At 52.9% G+C, this 12,200-nt stretch overlaps 1 protein-coding gene and 1 long non-coding RNA gene across 3 annotated transcripts in view; one reads left to right on the forward strand and one right to left on the reverse strand.

The window, feature by feature from the left end:
- The window catches only part of LOC109372935 (uncharacterized), an 8,218-nt gene extending 2,495 nt beyond the window's left edge, over positions 1–5,723 (reverse strand). Inside the window, exons 1-2 of the long non-coding RNA XR_002122123.1 lie at positions 4,826–5,723; positions 3,134–3,244 (exon numbers count right to left, since the gene is read on the reverse strand). This is a non-coding gene — a long non-coding RNA (uncharacterized LOC109372935). The remainder of the gene's footprint in view (positions 1–3,133; positions 3,245–4,825) is intronic.
- Positions 5,724–5,844: 121 nt separating this feature from the next.
- The window catches only part of CDHR1 (cadherin related family member 1), a 21,881-nt gene continuing 15,525 nt past the window's right edge, over positions 5,845–12,200 (forward strand). The window contains exons 1-6 of one of the 2 annotated variants that reach the window (XM_019626462.1): positions 5,845–5,951; positions 6,601–6,696; positions 7,642–7,787; positions 8,649–8,699; positions 9,938–10,027; positions 11,231–11,317. In XM_019626462.1, coding sequence (XP_019482007.1) covers positions 5,897–5,951; positions 6,601–6,696; positions 7,642–7,787; positions 8,649–8,699; positions 9,938–10,027; positions 11,231–11,317 — 525 coding nt within the window. In that variant the 5' untranslated portion in view covers positions 5,845–5,896. The remainder of the gene's footprint in view (positions 5,952–6,600; positions 6,697–7,641; positions 7,788–8,648; positions 8,700–9,937; positions 10,028–11,230; positions 11,318–12,200) is intronic. The other variant, XM_019626463.1, reaches the window with a different exon arrangement.

A 12,200-nucleotide genomic window follows, 5' to 3' on the forward strand; every position in this document is an offset into this window, starting at 1 on the left:
TGTGTGTGTGTGTGTGTGTGTGTTGGGGTGAGGCACGGTACAGCAAGGGCCAGGCAAGGGAGCAGCAAGACCCACCCCTGAGTAGGATAGGCAGTGACCCAGAGGGTCCTTTGGGGACACCAGCCCCTCAGAGCAGCCCAGGCCAAGGGTGGGCGGCATGAAAGAGAGCTGAGGACCCTGACTCTGCCTGCCCACACTGCCCCGTCTGTCCTTTCTCTGAGGAGTGAGGGAAAGCCTGAGGCTGATTCCCAAGCAAACAGAGGTGCCCATGTGGAATGGGAGGACAAATGCTGGGAGCATTCCTTCCCCTTCTCCCCTGCAAAAGGCCCCCTCCAGAACTTGTCACATGGGCTTTTAATCTTGGTGGAAGAACTTCACCCTCAAAGGAGATTGAGTCTACAGGGGCCTCTTGTGCATAAGGCTTCAAAGCTGCTGGGGACACTATGAGATTACAAGGAAAACCCAAACATCTGGAAGTGACTTTACATCTGAAAACTGGAATTCTTATGTTACCCTAACTGACTCCTTGAAGAATCTAGACATGTTGGCAAGTCACAGTAGTGTTATTAGAGAAAGTGTGCAGTCTCCATGGCACCTGAAGGGGCCCACACTCCTTGACTGAGACACCTGATATAGTTTACGGAGCACAAGCTCTGTCACGTGCCCACTGTGTGACACCAGGGAGGGCAGATGGCCTCTCAGAGCCTTAGGTTCCCCATCTGTAAAATGAGACAGACAACCCATCACAGAGGGCTGTTAGGGAGAGGGGAAATGAGAAAATGAGAAATGCCTGGCTCTGAAATAGAAACCAAATGGTCAGATGTGCTCCCACCAAACTAAATGAATCCAGGCCGATCCCCCTCCTCATCCCCATTCAGGATGGGGTCCTCCTGGGCAGTTTCACCCTCTGCCATCACAGAGCCTCCTTTGGGCAGCACATGCACTTCGCACTCTGCTGACTCATCTCCGAGCTTATCTCTGGGCGAACTGTGCAGGATAAGCCGCTTTCTGGAGCCCTGCACAGGCCATGCCCTGGCTGCTTAGTGGTGACTCCCCTGACTGACTCTGCAGCCGTTGACCCTGCCTTGAAAACATCATAAAACTTCTAGAATCTGGGCATGTCCAGGGTACCAGGCAGTGGCTGGCCCTTGCCTGATTACTAGCAGCCTAGTAAGCTGTGGACATCTCTAGACACAGTGAACAGACTTGATATCCATCCCTGGCAAAGGTTTTTGGCTCATCTGTTGTTTAATCTGTCAAACTGCACTGCCCCTCTCAGGACTTACAAAGGGTGAACCAGAGGGTGGGAGGTGCCAAATGATAAGATGTCAGAACAGAAAAGGTCCTTTTCTACATCAGATGCAACCATTTTGCTTGCTCAACTCGGTGTTTAAATATGCTGAACACTTACACACACACAGTAACCTGTACTTATTATTCCCTATTGTGTTTCACTAAGCCATTTCTACATTCCCATTTCCTGAAGTTTCAGTCTATGAAATTGGCTTGGCTACTCAGTCTGCCACTTTATGATGGATGGATGGATGGATGGATGGATGGATGGAAAGGAGCATGTCAAAAGCTGAAGAAGGTCCGTTGTTGACTAGGACCAGGTACCAAGATTTATGACATTGTCAAGTGCCTCTTCGTTCATTCATTCATTCATTCAGTCAGTCAGTCATTCAGTCATTCATTTATTCCGTCACTCATTTAGCTAGTCAACAACTACCCATTGAGGACCTACTGTGTCACAGGCCCTGTGCTGATACTGAAGCCACCTATTCATGAAACATGAAACATGACCTCCTCCCTAAATGGTTCACAGCACTCTGGGGAATCACCAAAACAGAGATTAGGACACTAAAGTCTTTCAAGGAACCTGTCAAAGTCTCAAGTAGGGACCAGCTCTGCTTGGGGAAAGAAGCATGCCAGAAAAAAAAATCTTCTGGAGGAAAAGACATTCTTTGGCGTGTCCTCTACCCAGGCTCAGCCATGTGGCAGGCAGAGATAGCAAAGGAGACTGCTGTAGGGTGACAGCAGGCAAGTCAGGGCTAGAGCTTCTGCCCACCAGTGAGAATGCCACAATGCCCAAGAGCCAGCGTTACAACCATGAGTCTGAGTCAGTGGGTACCACTGTCAGCTAGATGGGAACTAGGGAACAGGTGGCAGCCTCAGTTAAGGCAGAGTCTCAAGCAGTTAGGGGAGGGATCCCATCCCCATGTCAGAGGAAACTGAGGCAGCCACCTTGCATCTGGGCTGGCCACAGCAAGGGGAAGGAGAGGCCACATTTCAGAGATCTTGTCCAGGGCTTTCTGGCCTGCTGAGCCTACAGCTGACCTATTAATACCAGAGCCCACTGCTGTGGCAAGGGGCTTCCAACTTCCAGCCAGGTGGGTATGCCCTGACCCACACCTGCAGAAGACAGTTCTCAGGAACTCACCTGGGCTTAGATGGGTGGGACCTCACAGTCATGTTGTATCCAGAGAGGGTGCATCCAGGCTTACTGGGATCCCCTGGCCCTATGCCTTCCTGCTCAGTACCAAATCCCTCTTTGGAAGAGGGCTTCCTTATCATAATTAGTCCTTTTGTTGGAACTCGGCAACTGGACAGAACAGCTCAGGATGCCAATTACTAGGGCAGAGGTCAGCCCTTCAAATAGCTGCACCCCAGACAGATGCGGAAGAAGCCGGGCACTAGAGACTGGCCCTTTCCCCTCCCTAGGTCAGGGTCCTGAGGAAGATGGGCCTGAAAGGTAGGCACCTGCTACTCACTAAATGCTCAGCCCCAGAGGGAGCCTGCAGGGTGTCCTGCCCAACCTCTCTTGGTGCAGGTATGCACGCACATGCTGGGCACGTGTGTTTACACAAGGAGATGTGAGCCCATTCAGAAGCAGATGGGTGTGTATACATGTGTGTACAAATGGGTCTGCAAATGGGACTAGAACTTATGTGTTTCTGTGGGCAACTGTGTGAATGTGTCGTACATGTGTGGACAAGGCACTGTGGGTTAGCACACTCGCGTAGATCAGACACAGGCAAAGAGCTCACAAGACTCTTGGCTGCCCTGTTGGCAGAAGGAACTAGGACATACATGCATGCCCAGGCTGGCAGCTGACACTCGAATTCCTACTTACCGACAGTTGGACCAGCTGTTGTAAATCTACCTGAACAAGAGCTGTCAGGCCTGACTTAGAGATGGACGACCGGATCTGGTATTTCACTGCACATGCCACAGCGAGGAGACCCTAGGAGAAATGAAGCTGGTCACCCTGCAGGGTAATGGGCATGTGGAGGACAAGGTAATTGGTGTGCCCAAGGCTGCCCAGGGTCTGCAGGGGGAGGGCCAAACCCCATGCCCCATGGCAAGTGAGTCATTCCTTCCCAGCTACGACAAACCAAGCCCTCCAGGTAGCTTCTAGACCTTCCATACTGCAAGGTCAAGATCAATGTGTATGAACTCTCCACGAAGAGCTGTTGTTTTCCCAGGTTCCCAGGTACTGTGAGGACAGGGCAGGTCTCGGGTGACCAGCTAGCCCCCGTTTACCTCCAGACATTCCTGGTTTTAACACAGAAAGGCCCACATCCCTGGAAACCCTCCCAGTCCCAGGCAAATCAAGATGGCTAGTTACTCTAGCAGATGGGAACCTGTACAATTGAAAGGGAGTGGCCTCTTTAAGAAAAAATAATATAAACTACAAATACAAAATTAGTGCTGTGGAAGGGATGTGTGTGCAAGGGGCTCAGAGCTGAAGGTTCAGTAACTTCATGGTCATCTTCTGCCATAGAAGAGTTTCAACGTTTTCTGGAACCAGCCCAAACTGGATATGAATCCAGTCTCTGTCCCTCACTGGCTGTGTGAGCCTGGGCAAGTGACTTGCTCTCTCTGTGCTTTAACTTCTTCCTTTCTAAAGCAGAGACCATCACACCAGGAGAGGATATGCTGGTTACATGAGATAATATGGGTGACAGTACACACATGCACGCGCACACACACACACACACACACACACACACACGGCCTTCCTTCTCTATCACTCTCCAGTGCAAGCCTGTTGACTGAGTGAACTGAGGAGAGAGAAGTCAAAGGGCCCAGAACTGCCTGATGAGGAGGTGGGCAGACAGGACACGGAGCTCTGGCTCTTCCCAGCACACTGACAAGACATTTGCCTCAGGAAACCTTGGCTCTGCTTCCAGCTCACTGGATGACCGGCACGAGGCCTCAGTCTCCTCATTTCTATATAGGACTTGTGGAATGCTTGTCTTGGCTTTGTCCCAGCATTTTCTGACACAAAGATGCACACATGTCTGTGCGATTTAAAGTGCATCTTTCCAGCCAAAGGGCCAAACCCTTCAACAAGAAAGGTTTGGGTTAATCGGGTCTGAAAATTGCCAAAAACTCTGAGACCACTGAATCGTCTTGTCCTTGACTTGAATCCCTAACTCTTTCTCACAGTAGTTCAAGGAGGGTTGGCCCAGGGGATGGGCGATGCTTTACTCCTGGGAAGTCGCCTGGGGAAGAATGTTGAGACTGCAATCATGGAGCACACAAAGGGGTCTCCTCTGACTGTGGACACACCTTCCCAAGGGCATCCTGAGGAGTGACCAAGACTGGACCTGAAGTGACTGACCGGCTGCTTTTCCAACCAAACTCGTGCCAGAGCAAGGGAATAAGGGTCCAGGCCAGGGAGCTTGACCAGCAACAAGGAAGGCTCCCGAGCTTACCTGCCTCTCCTAGTTGTCAGCACCCAGGCCCCCACAGCAGTGGCTTGCTTTGCCTAAATGGTCTCCCAGGGACAGAGAGCTCACCCCTCTTGGGGAGTCCATACCTGTGCTGGCCAGCTCTGTCAGCAAATCTGGCCCAGAATGGGGCTTGAATCTGTCTTCAGACAGTTCCTTGCAAGGCTTGAGTGGGTCTGCTGCTTCTCTGTGGTCACCAACTGGGCACTGGGAATGGGCAGGGAGGCCAGGCTGCTGCCGGCAACTTCTGCCTCCCACCTTTATGGAGACTGGAAGACCCTCCCTGCTGCCTACCACACATATGAACCCCCACTGATCACACTAGTGATCAGACCCTCTGGGAGAGCTGGCCTTGCCTGGGAGGCAGGGCAGGGATGGGCTGAGGTCCTAAACAGGGAGTTCTGATAACCCCTCACCATCTGTTCCTCTCCAGACCACAGCCCTCCTCTTTGTCTTTTGATCTCACCCCCAAAGCCTTCAGGGACCTATCTCTGGAACCTATTTGTCCTGGAGGGCCATGCCCTCCCGGAAGCCCATTTACTAATTTCCCCCCCTGCTCTCATTTCTCCTCTAGGGAGGGGTCCCTCTAGTCTGAGGCTGGCTTACAGTCTGGAATGCTCAGGCTCAGAGAGAGAAGCAAACTCCCTGAAAGTCACAGAGGAAGTTTATTAAAAAGAAAAATCTCCAATGGACCCACCCCCACGGGGACTTGGGGATCCTGAAAAGCCCCAATTTTCCAGTGCCCTGCTCAGGGCACCCTGGTGGAAGACACTTGGCCCACTCCACAGTGCTCCTATCTGGGACCTGGGGGCCCCTTGGCTCCTGCATTCCAGACTTGGGTGAAGCAGGCATGGCAGAAGAGATGGGTGCCCTCGTCCATTCTCCGGCCCCACACCCGCTGCTGGAGCGGGTCCCCACGGCTCACAGCGCACTAATTGGTCTCATTTGGCAGCCGAGAGAGTGCTCCAGCGGCGCAGATCCGAGCCGTGTCATCCGCTTAGCGCCCTCATACCACCCAGCGCCCCCGCCCCGTGCTCACTCCTGCCGCTGCTGCCGCCACCCCCACTGTCACCTCTGTGCTCCTCCCGGGCCCGGGGCATGCTCTGTGCTCCTGCGCCCGACCTCGTCTGCGAGGAGCGACATCACTCGCCAGCGGAGACATGAGGCTCGACCCGCAGGCCGCCCTATCCCTGGGGCTGCTGCGCCTCTGCCTGGGTGAGTGGTCGCTGGGCCCCGCGGGCCTCGATGAGGGCGAAGGGAGGGCGCCGGAGCTATGGGGGGGGGCACACACAGAGACATAGTTCTGGGCTGTTCACTTCCAGAGTGCGACTCCAGCTGGGCGATGGGGGCTGGGGCAGAAAAGAGGGGAGCGATTCTTTCAGTTGGCTGGCTTGGCTGGTAGAGGGGCTCCGGGGGCACTTCCCCAGAGGCAAGTGCTCTGGAAACTCCAGATTTGTGGCCAGGAGTCCGCTGCCCTCTTGTTTTTCAGAAACAGGGTGGGAGTTTTGGCGGCTTCTCTAATGTCTGCATGGGGCAGGGGAGAGCGCTCCAGCTCCTGGTGTGACCTTGGCCAGGGCACTGTACCTCTCTACTGTCCCAGTCTGCCCATTGATGGGCTAAGTTTAGCAGCTGCCTGGGTTCTTAGGGCCCCAAATGGTCCGTGTCCCTGACAAGCCTGAGCCCATGGGAGGTGGTGGCTAAAGGACCCTCTCCCAAGCTCCCCAGCAGAGTGCTTGGGTGTGCTAGGGTTAGAGAGGGGAGTGCCAGCCTGCCCAGAATTGGGGCCAGACACCAAACCATGACGGCGCGAAATTGCCCTTAAGAGTGTCTGGGTGTCCATTTGTTCTGTCTGCTTCCTCCCTAGCCCAGGTCAACTTCGCCCCCCACTTCTTCGACAATGGGATCGGCAGCACTGATGGAAACATGGCCTTATTCAGCCTCCCGGAGGACACTCCTGTTGGTGAGGAGCCCTGGCACTGGCCCCCATAGGTCACCCAGAGGGGTGGCCCTCATCCCCCGGACACTGCACGGAAGAACCCCGAGAAAGGGAGAGCTGGGTTCCAGATGCTGGGGTGGGAGGGGGGTCTCTTTGTGCTTTGAATTCTCCAGGGCAGTTGCATAAAAGGAGGTCACGGTTGCCATGGAGACCTAAGCCCAGCCAACCATGAAGACCTCACTGCGGGTATAAAGACAGGGCCTGCCCCAGGAGGCAGGCAGAAGTCCTCAGCATGCTGGTTACCACAGGGCTTGGCCATAGCTGCCCAGTGTCCACTGTGTAACCTTCAGCAAATGTACTCACTGACCTCCCAGACTCAAATCTTTAGGCTTTAAAGGGGTCCAAGAACATTCAACTCACTGGCTGGGATGGGCGGAGCGGGGGGAAGGAGAAAGAGAGAGATTTGCATTTCCCCTGTCTCACCCTGTCTTTGTTGGGAACCCTGAGCCAAAGATCAGCAGTGTAAAGACGCACCTGCTCAGACAACCTTGAGGAGCTAATCCGGGCAGCAGAACAGAGCTGCCCCGTGGGCCACCCTCCTGCCTTAATGGCACCTCCCTTTTCCCCCATCCTGAGGGAACCCCCAATCTTGGCTCCTGGGACAGAAGTCATTAGCAGGCAGAGGCACAGCAGAGGGTAAGCTACTGTACAATCTGTATTATAAATGACAATCTGTAAAGTGGCTAATACTAATATCTCACCGACAGCTGTGAAGAATAAAGATAAAGACTGGGAAGGGCAGCAGCAGGGCCGCCAGGGCAGCGGGGCATGCTCACTTCAGGGTGGCACCTTTGGCACTGAACTGCAGATTCACTGTACAGGTGGTTGAATCCCTGGTTCTGAGCAGCTGCCGCTTTTAGGAAAAGTCGGGTCCCAGATTCTAGGTCTCCCCTCTGTGTCTCCTTCCAGGCTCTCATGTGTACACCCTGAATGGAACAGACCCCGAGGGAGACCCTGTGTCCTACCACATCAGCTTTGACCCCAGCTCTAGAAGCGTCTTTTCCATTGACCCCAATTTTGGAAACATCACCCTGATTGAAGAGCTGGACAGAGAGGTATGGGGAGATGCGAGGATTGCTGCCTACCGGCATGCAGACAAGCCTCTGAGGGCTGGACGGTCCCATAGAGACCATGTTTGGAGAGGTCTTGTAAGCTACCAAAAATTCAGACAGCAGATCAGGGCTGGAAGGCGTGGTTTAGAGAGTGGGCCGGAGTTTGGAAAATCTCTACCCCTCTGCACCCTTGTGAACCTGCGGGTGACAAGGCATGGGCTGCATTTCACTTTGAGACACCACACCAGACTGGTGGGCCTAGCTAGCCACGTAACTGGACCTCAGCTATGGGGCTGCTGCCAGCTCTGGTCCGATAGCAGACTTCACCCACCACCTACAGGCCAGAGTAGAAAAGGGAAAGGGTAGGTCTCAGAGACTGCTGTGGGGATGCAGTGGTGGAGGTGTGACTTAGCTGCCCCTCCCTGGCATCCCCTCAGGGTCCTTTTTCATTGAGGTCCCACAGTGTCCTGGGGGGTGCTTCAGATGCCACAGATTTGGACCGCTGAAGAACTGTGGAATATGCAGGGTATGGGAGAGAGCAGGGGGAGAAGATGTACAGAAAAACGGGAGTAAGCCTTGTTCCTGGGACCTCCGCAACACTAGGTTAGCATCTTTCCTCATTCTAGCTGGGGCAGGGGAGCATTTTCTGTTGGCACCTCAAAAATCCCTCTGGGTTTATGAGAACCCTTGATGTGCAGAGCCCCCAAAGAAGGTCTCAAGCATGGCCAGAATCAACTTTGGTCACCCCACCCTACACCAGACCTTTTCTGATGGGCTCAGTGGGGCAGGGAGAGCTACCCCCAGACTCCGGGGTCCCTAGCATGCATCACTCCTGGACACTCACTCAATTCTTGTGCTTTACAGTGGGAGGATGAGATTGAAGCCATCATCAGCATTTCTGACAGCCTGAATCTGGTGAGTGCACACCTGGGCCAGCCCCTGACAGCACTCAGCTCCCTGGGCCTGAGCACAGTCCCCTCCTCCAACCAACGTCCTGGGAACTGAGGGCTCCCTGGCAAACCCAAGCTGAGGCCCAGCAAAACCCACCCCAATATGCCCACAGGAGAGGGCTGCAGAATGTGTGGCCAGTGGGGAAGGAAGGGAGAGAGGGGACAGGGCTGCACTTCTGAGGGCGCACACTCACATTCCTCAGCATCTCCTCAGACCTGCTTCCCATCCGCTTCCGCTGACCTGTGTCTTGGCTCTGCCCAGTCAGTCATCCTAGCCGAGTACCTGGGCACCCAGACCCCAGGTTCTCCTTTATTTCCTTCCCCACAGCCACCACTTTGCCCCAGCCCTCATCAGTGCTTCTCAAACTGCAGGAGCTCCCCTGCTTGCAGGCTCCCCAATCCCAATCCACCTCCAAATTCAGCCAGGGCTCCCCTGCAGGACCCAGACCTGGCCACAGCCCAGCCCAGAAAGCACTAACATCTGGCCCCCACCACCCTCAGGGTGAAACCCAAGTTTCAGTCTGGCATTCAGGACCTGCACTTTGGGCACCATCAGGCTTGCCCACCTTTTCTTCCATGCTCACCCCACCAACCATCTGACATGAACCTACTTATGTTCTCTGACCTCACTGTGCATTTCACTCCCCTTTGCACTTGCTGCTCCTTTACTTCTTTCCCTCTCACCTGCCGAAATGCTGCAGAGCCTAACTCTCACCCCTCTGTGAAGCTCCCTGCATCAACCACCACAGGCTGGTTAGATGCCTCTTCTGGGAGCCTCTGTGTCCCCATAGACCCAGGGGATGCATTTGCCTAGGTCATGGCGTGCACTGTGTCCCCAGAGCTGGACAGTGCAGGGACCTGCCCTCAGTGCCTGGCATGACACTGTTATCACCACGTTCTTTCATATGCTGATCTTTGCCCTTCCATCTCGTCCTGCAAAATGCACACCATCAGACCATGTCTTCTGTCCCTGGGATGGAACACCGAGTGCTCCATTCCATGTGCTAGGCATCAAGTAGTTGCTTAATAATATGTATTTGTTTCATGAATGAATAAAAGAAGGAAGGACGGAAAAAAGGAAAGGGGAGAGAGGGAGGATGGGTGGAGACATATACCTGGGGACATTAGGGGCCACTGTCCCTTTCTTGTCCAGAAGGTCTCACTGCCCCAACTCCTGTCCCCTTTGCCCCTCACCCTTCTCAGGTGGCAGAAAAAGTTGTGATCCTGGTGACTGATGCCAACGATGAGGCACCCAGGTTCATCCAGGAGCCTTACATTGTCCAGGTTCCTGAGGTGAGCGCGAGGCCATGCGAGGCCACTAGGCATGGCCGCTGTCCTCCTATCCCAAGCCCATGGCCTGCCCTCTGGGACTGCCCTGTGACCTGGCCAAGGGGACCAGGCCTCTGAGTGCAGAGCACCTCTCCACCCTTGGGAGAGCTGGCCCTCCTGTCCCTCCCCACCTCCATCACCGCCCCCTCACACATTCATTTTTCTTCTAAAGGAATGTTCATTTACCATTTTCCATTATAATCATAATGTACATTTATTGTGGAAATGTGAAATATATAGAAAAGCAGAAAAAAAAAAGAGCTCAAAATCACCCTCAACCCCTCCAGCTTGAGACAACACAGTTAAATTTTGGTGTATTTCTTTCTAGTCGTTTTTGTGATTATTAGATTTATTTTCTGTTTGTTTTACATAGTTGTGACTATACTAAACATATGCTTCCTGTATACTGTTTTTCACTTAATTTATAATATAATCATTTCCCCCATTAATTATAAAGTTTGGTAACTATCATTTTAATAACTTCTGTTAAGTGAACATTCCATCATTTATGGAACTTTTCTCCTATGTTTGAATATTTAAGAAACTTTAAATTTTTGCTGTCATAAGAAGCACCAAATTCTGAACATAAAGTTCCTTTTCTCTAATTAGAATTATATTCTTAAGCTACAGTCCAAGATTTAAAATTACGAGGTCGAAAGCATCCATGCCTAGGTGGTGCTGCCAGATTGCTTTTCCGGAATAACACCGATTTGCTCTTTTCACCAGGATGTGGAAGAGGGTTTGTCTCCCTATCCCCCACCAACACTGGGCATTCTCAAATATTTAATGTTTGTTAATTCTGTAGGAGAAACACATTTCATTTTGGCTCTAAATTGTATGTACGTGATCTCTGGTAATGCTGAATAAGTCCATGTTTATTTCCCCTTTTCTCATTTTATATTTAAACCCTTTATCTATTTGGAGTCTTAGTTTTTTTCACTCTCTCCTTGAAGCCATCCTCGGGGAAGGGTGTCTGCTCTTTCATTTTCCTTCCTTCTCTGATGTGTCTCCTCTATCACTGCTCCTCCCTCTTTTGGGGGGTCCCTGGGTTAATCACCACCTTGTCACCTCTTTTTAGCTCTTCACTCCCCTGACCCCACCTTTCCATGGCTCTCCATACCCCCAATTCTCTGAGCATTCTGACCCCCTGTGGCTATGACCCCCCAGGACACACCTCCCGGGAGCAGTATCTTTAAGGTCCATGCCGTGGACAAAGACACAGGTTCTGGAGGAAGTGTCACCTACTTCCTACAGGTAAGGCAGGGCACACAGTACATAGCCAGAGGCCTGGGCCAGAAGGGACTCCTGGCAAACCCCCACCTCCATCACCGAGGCCCTTAGATCAGTGCCCCTATGAGTCCCAAAGATTATCAGAGATGCCACATTGGATCCCAACGAGGTCTCAGTAAACGCATTGGTAGGACGGACAGGTGGGGACATGAGAGGGACCCAGATGGAAGCTGTCTTCTCCTGACTGCACCATCCTGGTTCCCTCTGAGTTGGCTTGCCTCCCTCTCCCCAGATCTCCAAGACCCTCAGCACTCCACCCTCAAACCCTCCCCCAGGAGAAGGCCTGGGCACTTTGCACCCACACAAGCTGGAAAAAAGCTGTCTGGGCCTAGAATGGTCAGTAAAAAAAAAGGGCAGAAGGGGCAGCTCTCGGAAGGGGCAGAGCTATGACCCCCCCCATCCATCCCTCCCTCCCTGTCAAAAGCAAGACCCCTTTCTGCACTGCCTGCCTCTCTGGGCTCGCCAGGGACCCGCTGCCCTCCTTCCCACGGCCGCCATTTCTGTAACACTTCCTCTTCTCGCCTCATTTACTCATTTGCTTTCACAACTTTTAAGGCAGTACCGCTTGATGGTTAAAAATATAGATTCTGGAAAAATCCCCTGGGCCCCACAGGTACACTGGCGAGATCCCACCACTCATGGGGTCTTCAGCCCGTAATCTAACGTTCCCAGCTCAGTTCCCTCACGTGCAAAATGGGAAAGATAAAAGCACATCCTCATTGGATTGCCGCGAGGATTAAATCCATATAGAGCTCCTATAATAGCTCCTGACACACAGTAACCCTTTTCTAGATTGCAAATCATCTCCTATTCACCCCCCCACACACACTCCCCCTCCCCCCCTTCC

This window comes from Hipposideros armiger, unplaced genomic scaffold, assembly GCF_001890085.2.
Source record: "Hipposideros armiger isolate ML-2016 unplaced genomic scaffold, ASM189008v1 scaffold_678, whole genome shotgun sequence".
Lineage (NCBI taxonomy): Eukaryota > Metazoa > Chordata > Mammalia > Chiroptera > Hipposideridae > Hipposideros > Hipposideros armiger.